This window comes from Gavialis gangeticus, unplaced genomic scaffold (genome assembly GCF_001723915.1).
Source record: "Gavialis gangeticus isolate Ggan-Ray unplaced genomic scaffold, GavGan_comp1, whole genome shotgun sequence".
In the NCBI taxonomy this organism is placed as follows: domain Eukaryota; kingdom Metazoa; phylum Chordata; order Crocodylia; family Gavialidae; genus Gavialis; species Gavialis gangeticus.
In genome coordinates this window covers 176089182-176097926 of record NW_017729032.1, presented here as the reverse complement: position 1 = coordinate 176097926, position 8745 = coordinate 176089182, and the positions used below count along the sequence as shown (strand labels likewise).

The 8745-nt window shown below is 39.4% G+C and overlaps 1 protein-coding gene across 2 annotated transcripts in view; it reads left to right on the top strand.

The window, feature by feature from the left end:
- The window catches only part of GEMIN8 (gem nuclear organelle associated protein 8), a 37578-nt gene extending 29156 nt beyond the window's left edge, over nucleotides 1–8422 (top strand). For both annotated transcript variants that reach the window (XM_019525241.1, XM_019525242.1), the window contains exon 4: nucleotides 6384–8422. In XM_019525241.1, the coding sequence (XP_019380786.1) occupies nucleotides 6384–6640 (257 nt within the window). In that variant the 3' untranslated portion in view covers nucleotides 6641–8422. The remainder of the gene's footprint in view (nucleotides 1–6383) is intronic.
- Nucleotides 8423–8745: the final 323 nt, after the last annotated feature.

Genomic DNA, 8745 nt, shown 5'->3' with positions numbered 1-8745 from the left:
CCCCACCCCCACCTCCTGGACAAGGTGCTTGCGGCTCCTCCCATGCCCTGCTTTGGCTAGGCAACACCTGCCCCTACCCCACTCCCTCCCTCCCTCACTCTGGGGGCCTCGATCTGCCCCCCCAACAGACTTACCGGCTGGAGGCTGCTCGCCAGGCTGCAATCCTGGCTCCATGCATGCTCTGGTTGCATATATGCAGGCAGCATTTATTGGTGGCATTATCGGCCCAAAAAAGCCGATGGCCAGTAATGTCAATATTCCTGTTATTGGTGCCGATCTGATATGCGACTGATATATTGGTGCACCTCTACATAAATCAGGAACTAGCTTCTTTAATTTAAACTCTACAGGATTTTGAAATAATTTGATGTCTTTCATTTATAAATCCTTCCAAAAGCCCTGTGACATAGGAAAGTATTATACAGATCAATAGACTGAGGCCCAGAGTGGTTAAATGTCTTGACAATATCTTGTCATTTCATTTCTAGATTTGCATCCAAGTACATGTGTTTTGAATTTACTTAATTGCTTTCTCTTTATTTCATATTTACACTTCTGTTCTTAGATTTATTTGTCCATCTTAAATTTGTAAGTCCATCTTATTTCTACATTTGTCAGCTTCCCTCTGAAAAAGTTAAGAAAGTATCCATAATGACAAAACAAACGGTGTCTAACAAATCTGTTTGATTTCTAAAATCTGTTTTGCATCTGCTGCAGCAGATTGTTGATTACAGCAGTGTCCATTTTGAGGACTGCATTCTGTTTTAAGACTTATTTTTACCTCTGCTGGTTTCTCTAATGAGATTTCAGTCAAACTACAGCAAACCTCACAAGGAACACGTCTGTTCTTTTTATTATTTTAAAGTCTATAATGAAGAGTTGTCTTGTTCACAGGCCTTAGTTAAGCTCATGGTAAGATTTACTCAGTTTGTCATTAGAGGGCAGAATGAGTTAAGACTAGGTATTATAAAGATGCCAGGGCTTTTAATCCCTCCAACGCTTTGTGGTAGTTTTATGTCATGGTTGATTGCTATTGTAATAACTAACCGTTTGTTTATGTGAGGAATTATATCAGAACAGTGGGCATTTGTACACATGCTTGTGCCCAGTGCTGCAGCGCATGCAGTTGTATAAGTGGCAAAATGCTCATCAGCACTGAGAAAATGGCAGTGGCACACTTTTGAACTAAAACACCTTGAAGGTGCTTTAGTTCAAAAGTGCACTGCTGTTATTGTCTGCACACTGATGCACATTTTGCCACTTATACAACTGCACATGAAGCAGCGCAGTGTACGTCAGGTCATGTGCGGAGCAGACTCGATTAATCAAATCTGCTCTGACCTGCCAGATCTCTGGCGTGTCACGGCATGAAAAGCTATGTGTATAAATGCTCAGTGATTCTGTATGGGAGAGTCATCAGCTTATTTTCAACAGAATAATTCTTCTGCTGTAGCTCTCCTAGTTAATTTCCTTGTGTAAACTGGCCCTAAACATCCTGTTTAAAGAGCAAAATTCACCTGTTCGACATTGGAGGGGAGAAGTTAGAATAGTTATCACCAGGGATCCTGAATCTCTCTGATTTAAAAAAAAATCCCCAATTTTCAAATTAGAAATAAGTAATGCACAATCCACATGTTTCATGATTCAAATAAAACACCACTTATCTATATATTAGTGGTGTTTCATTTATCATGGAAAAATGATAAATGCCTTTTTTTAAACCTGAAAATTGGAATTTTTTTTTTTAATCAGAGAAAACCAGGATCCCACTTATAGCCTTGGTAACACAGTCATTCTGCAAGTAGAACCCAATTTCAATTTTAAAGGACTCTAAAGCATGGATCCACTCTGCTTCATGTAATGACCAGTGAGAAGCGGTTAACAAGCTGGAGGTGATTCTTACAGCCACAGATGCATCATTTGCTTTCCTTCAGTTTATTTGTGCATTTTTTCTGATATTTAGCACTTGCCAGCTTCAGAAAGATCATAAACAGTAAACAAAGCCCTTTTTTCTTCTTTTTACTTTGCATAACCCTGACTGTTTTTCATGTTTTGGCTTATTCAAAGGTGGGTTGCATTTCAGGGTTCTCACTAACACCGCAGACTTGCAAAAGCACCACATTTACTCAGCAGCAGAGCTGAAGGTTTCAACCTTTAGATCTCACCATTTTGGAGTTGCAGAATCCTTCAATTTATACAATTCTGAGTTTTTGAACTTATTTTAGAGAAAGGTGTAAGGTTTTAGCTGTACCCAAGATCTTACCTGTTGTTCAAGATAAATATGCTTTTTTTTTTTTTTTAAAGTCTGATTCTGGCAGTTCAAAAATGATTTTTCATGGAAGCTTGCTACAGTGTTACATGCAGTGCTGTGTGCTGCTCCCTAGGAAAAATACCTGTGGAAAAGCTGAGATCTCGTACTGTGGAGCAGCATACGGGCAAAAAATTAGCACAGCAGGCTACGTCCAGACAAGCACGGCGGTGCAGTCTCTGGCACCACTTATCACACATTCAGTTGTTCTCTGTACTGCACGGAAACAATGCAGAGGTTTTTTTTGACCCCTGGATATCTAGTATCCGTCCAAGGGTCAAAAAAACCCATGGGGAAAAAAGGAGAGCAGTGCACACATGGGCAGCATGCACTGCTCAAAAGTGGAGCTGGGCTGTCTGGAGCCACACTGCAGCTGCTGACCAGGCTCTGTGCAGCAGAGTTGCTGCTGCTGCTGTTGCAACCCCAGGAGGACCACAGGTAAGGCTGCTGGGGCCAGCACAGTGCTGGCCCTAGACTCCCCTACCCCACTCAGGATAACCTGCTGCACACCAGAGCACACATGACACAAACATTTCCCAGGGAAAAGTAGCAGTGGTGCAAGGTGTGCACCAATGCTAGCCGTCCCCAGGGAACCAAACCATCCACACTGTCTGTGTGGGCGTGGCTGCAGAATGCTGCTTCTCACAAGCGTGTTAAGAGAGAGGAGAAGGAATCTGAGAAGTGAAAATGATGACAGCATAATCCCTTTCTATGATGCGCTGCTCAAGATCAGCTCAGGTAGTGTTTAGGAGGGCTTCGGGAAACTCAGAACATGTATGTGTAGCAGTAAGAGAGAAAAAACACTCACTGAAATAAACAGACAACTAGACTGAACAGAAAACCAGATTGGCTACAAATTGCAAAGAACAAAACTGGGGAAAGTGAGGTATTTCTCTGAAGAATAGTATGGGAGCTAAGCAAGAAACAAAGTTAATAAAGGAGGAGTCATTTTCAACTTCTTCATCAGAGAAGGACCTAGGTCTGTTGCCAGAGGATCATCTGTGTAGGTCACAAGCCAAAAAGATATGACAGATTGGAACTGCTTCCACCTAAAGAATTATGGAGAAATCTTTGAGATGCATTATTATTTTGTATAGGACTAACAGGAGGAAAGTTGAAAGTTGGCTATTATAATTGTGAAGAGCAAAAGAATAAAAATGGTATGAGAGAGATCTTTGTTTTTAAGCTGCTATCTTAATTGGCATAGATTTCTTCTGCTATGGCATAGTATCTACTGTACTACAAAATTAAATATGATTATTGCATGCCAGAAAAGGACACAAACAAAACCAGACAAAAAACATCCCCATGAGTCCTTATTACTTAGGTGACCTATCCCTGTGGTTTTGATTTTTTTTTTTAATTATTATTTTTATTTTTTTGCACTTTACACGTTTGTGTTCAAAACCAGGACTTGGTACAACAATAATAAAACCCTAAAAATCTTGATAGTGCCCCAGTACAACTGAAAAAGAGTTAAATATGGGCTTTTGGGCATCTGAAAGTTGGGAAGAAATCTCTTATTCACTGTGTCCAAAAAACAGGCCAACAGTTTTCATGCCAATTAAGGATCATCGAAAAGTAGAAATGTGTCACATCTAGCAGTGTGACATATTGATTCTGGAGTTAGTTTTAGGACCAAAGCAACTTTGGGGAAGTGGAACTGTCCAATTATAAAAATGTCAGCAATGTTTATTCCTTGCTGCATAACCAGATGATATGGTAGGCTGGCCAGATGCCTAAAATTATTTGTGAATTTTTGTTCCAAATTATAATAGAAGGGGAAATCTTGCCGGTAATTAAAGTTGAATGCTTTAAGGGGAAGCTGTGTTATTTCACTCTCTGTGGAGTGAAAAAGAGGGATAATACAGAATTGTCTCAGCATCTTCAAACAGAAATATTGCAGAGCTGCCTTGTGTGTTTACCTTAAAACCCGTGGCTGACCAAACAGATACACTCATGCCTCCAAAAGCAGTGAATTTTATTTTAAATGTGTTGTCTTGTGTCAAGCTGCGAAAGAGTATTCTCAAGCAAACAGATGAGGAAATGTCTCCCATATGCAGCAATGCAGAGAATTTTTTTTTTAAATTGCACAATAAATACAGAAGTGTAGGAATAGGGTCATGTTAATAGGATATTAGAGAACAGGTCATAGAGCCTAAAGATCTATTCACAGCCCTGCAAAAATCTTACTGTACGACTGGGTGGAAGAGACTTTGATCTACAGCTTGTTAGGGCAAGAGGGAGCAGGGAATAGATGGACATTTTTACTAACATAACTAAGCACCTAAATAAACACAATGTTTGCCTAAAAAACATGTTGGCTGGTTGTTGGCAGCCTAGCATTATATTAATATTTTGTAATGTGATGGTAGGGTAGTTGGGACCCTACAGTTAACAGACCATTCTCCCACTATTGGTTTAGTACTAGCCACAGGCATTTTTACTAATGTGTCAGTGAGGCCTTTTGTTTAAAGTGGCCTGGCACTGGGCAAATGCAAAAAAAACCAGAACTCTAATGTATACTTCTCTGAATACTGGCAGCAGAGTGCTAGAGGTATGCCTAAATACATAATCATTGTAAGAAGAGCGTTAAGTTGAATGAAGCACACATAGTTCCTGATTCTTTTTTTGCCACCTTCTGACAAAAAGTATGGATGATGCCTAAAACAGCGAGAGTGCAACCTTTCCAGCAAAGAAGCAAATGCCAGAATTGAAAGTTCAGATTATACTGTTCAAAATTTCTATTTTCCATGAATGAGGAATAATTCATTTAGTGAGGCTGACAAACTGTCAGCTGGCTGCTCCACACATTGCTTTCCAGTGTAAAAATAAACTACAGATGTTCCAAGGCAGATATGTCAAGATACTTAACTTTGGTTTAGGGTTTGCAGATGTTCTGTGTTGCATGAGAGATAAATCTCTGCATTAGTCTTTGGGGGTTGGGGGAAGCAGAATACAATACCCGTAATACAAAGTCTGAGTCCCATGTGAAACATACATTTTAATCTGTGGGTCTCCATTTCTCTTTTTGTTTGTTTAAATGCTAGAAAAGAAACAGTATAGTTTTTCTTTCCTTGTCTTGTTTATAACTTTTGTTTGCTTATTAAGGGCCTCTGTTGTGGGAGATACTGAGAACCATTACCTCTCTGTGTGTGGAGTAGTAATTGGATGTACTCAAGACTTTACCAGAGGCATACTTTATTTTCTAAAAGAAATCCTACAATTTTGGACACGTCTTTAAGCACATTGTTATCTGTCTTGTCAGTTTGATGCTTTTACTTGTAGTTCACTGCACAGAGCCTGGCCTGAGGAGGGGGAATTGTCTATTTCATGCTTCCAGCCTACTATATAATACAACTAAGAATTTCACCTCAGAATTATTTTGACTACCCTTAAGTAACTGGTAGTGCTTCAGGGTCTTAAACTAGAAAATAATATGAATATTATCTTAGTTATATTTTTAAAGTTATAGATGAACTTAGAGCATTTAAACAACTATGACAGCTGTGTTGCACTGGATGCAGTTGATGGATAGCACTTGCATGACAGTCTGTAGTTACTTCATTCTTTTCATAAAGTAACTGTTTACATTTTCCGCTGCTCTGGCTCTGCTTCATCTAAAGTTATGTTGTATCATTTCATCATTGCAGCTGCAAATAACTACTTTCAGTATTAGTTTGCACTCCCTTATTCCTTTCAAGATATATTTGTAGGGAGAGATAAAACAAAGTTGATTTTAATTTTGCCTTGCTCAAAGCACTGTCTACAGAAGTCTTAAACTTCAGTTCCAGTTTATTTTTCTTGTAACTTTTTGCCCTGCCGTTCTCTGGTGTTCATTATTATATCACACAGCATGATATATAACGTGAAATCTGCTTTCTAAATTGTACTAATAAGCCACAGTTTATCCTTCCCTACAATTATGAGCGGTGGGTCTAGGATGCATTTGAATCAGTATTCATTAAGAGAAGAAAAAAGCAGCAATGAATGGCATGTTGCGAGGTTGTTATCCTAATGTGTTGGATGGTAGGTATCCCAATAATTTTAAGTCTCTTGTGGTTTATTTGTGCAGGAAGACAGCAGCAGCTTGAAGCAGAGCGCCAGGACATGTATGTTGAAGCTGATCATGACCTGCATGTCAGAACAGGCCGCTCAGTGCAACCCCCTACAGAGAGACCTGGGGAGAGGAGGATGGCTGAAATGAAGAAACTCTATGGTGTGGGTGCCCCCAAAATCCAAGCTATGGAGACCGCCATGCAGCTTACCTTTGATAAGAACTGTGATAAAAAGCAGCCCAAGTACTGGCCTGTTATCCCTCTGAAACTATAAGCTGGATCATGTTCAGTACTAGCAGACCAGGTCTTGGTGCTGCCCAGTTTAGGCTGCCACAGTTGAATTAACAAATTGAGTGTCATTCCTTCCCTCCCTCTTATTATCTGTCAACTAGTGTTTTCAGAACCAATGCCACTTCCAGAGGATGAGCTAAATTGTTGATTTGCATTCTAGAGGAAAATGGTATTTTACTACTTGAGAATATATTTTCACTGATGTAGCATTGGCCTACCTTGATGGTGCTTGGCAGGAAATGAAATAGCATTTGTTTTCACTTAGTTGAGCTGGGAAAACTTAAGCTGTACAGAAGTAATTAAGTTTTGAATTCTCTGCTGTTCCCCCTTGCACAAAAAAAACAAGTCATCCAGTTTTTTATTATTTTTTAACACAATATCCTTTAGATTGATTTTTAAACAGGGTATATTTCACATGTATCTTTTGATCCTTGATTTTTGGGAATGTAGAGTCAGTTGGCCAAAGTACAACGTACTAAGCAACAGTAGCATGACCACTTGAATATTTATTCAAAGATTTCTAATAGGGCAGGAAATCTTTCTTCTAGTGTGATATTCAACTGGCAGGGTTCAGCCAGGAAGCTAATTTAGATTTAAATGTTAAAAAAAAGGACATTTTATTCTACAGATACTTAGTAAGAAAGACGTGTGTGAAAACATAGCACATTTTGTGCTTATGCTGACACTGAATTTGGCAGGGTAGCAAAAGGTTCCAGTTATTTTTGACACTTTAAAGGAAAGGAAAATTAAACCAGCTGAAACTGGGCTTGCCTATGTGAGGTTCTACTGTGACAGCCATGTCGGCAAATCCTCTTCCTGAAGATGCAGATCATGCCAAGGAAAGGAGACGTTTGGCCCAACAGCGCCACCCCAGATCCCTGAATAATGACATAAGCTCAGCTGACAGAAGCACACTTTTTGATGCAGATCCGGCTGTGACAGGTCTTGCTAGTTTATTGGGGGTATGATCTTTTGCTATACTGGCAAAACTTTTAGCATAACCATGGCCTAGGGTTACAGTTCTACCACCTTCCTTAAATTTAGTGCTACTATAAATAGCTGGGGAGTTATTGCAGTACTTCTCACCAGTGGGGCATGGTTGGAATGGTGAAAAGTGGTACCCTATGTATGCAATAACTATTTTTCAGAAGGATTTCTGCTGTCATTTGCTACTGTGTACTTTGTATGTGCAAACAAGCCAGATAAAGAATGTGATGATTAAATGGCCTCTATGCAAGATTTGGCATCATAAATAATTCCAAAGGAAGAGTTTGCTGTCTAAAATCTCTTAAACATTCATGATCTATCATTAGGCCAGAGAAAGTTAAGGCTGAAGTTCCAATTTTATTTTGCTCCAGCTGTCACATGCCTGTTTGACTTAGATGTTGTAGCACATGGGAAGTAAATCTCTATGATTTGCTACATCTGGGTAGGTGAGAGCACATTTTTTATTTTCCTGGCGTTACAACTTCAGAAGCCCTATTTTATTTATTCTAACTGAACTAACGTCATTTTGGTGTAATGTGATGTAGTTAAACCAAGCCAATTGAAATTAAAAGCTTCCCAACTCCAAGACTCATTACCAATGTAATTGTATGAGGAAGCTTGCTCTCAGGAGGGTAAAAGAGGGATTATGACATGTAGTTCCACATTTGGTTTGCTGGAATTTTGTTATATCACATATTATACTAGCATGATATAGGATGAAGTGTCAGGAATTGTTGGGGGTTCTCTTGGGTGACAGAATAAACTCTTTTCATAATTGTTTTGTGGGTTGTTGGGTTTTTTTGGGGGGGGGAGGTTTTTGTTTTGTAAACACGCTATCTTGAATGTATAACATTTTCTTGGGATCAGATGCTAAACTTGCCTTAATTTCTGATTACTTATGAAGGATCTACTGCGAGTCTTTGCAGCTTTACTCACGTAAGTCATGAATAGATGAGCTCTCCCCAAGCAGTTACAGATCCATTCACAGCTGAACTGGTAAATTGTAAAGTGGATGGCATGTGTCATGCCCTCAGGGGAAAGGGCATCTTCCTCTCCCTGACACCCCTCTTCCTGTAATCCATAAACCAATCATTTCTTCAC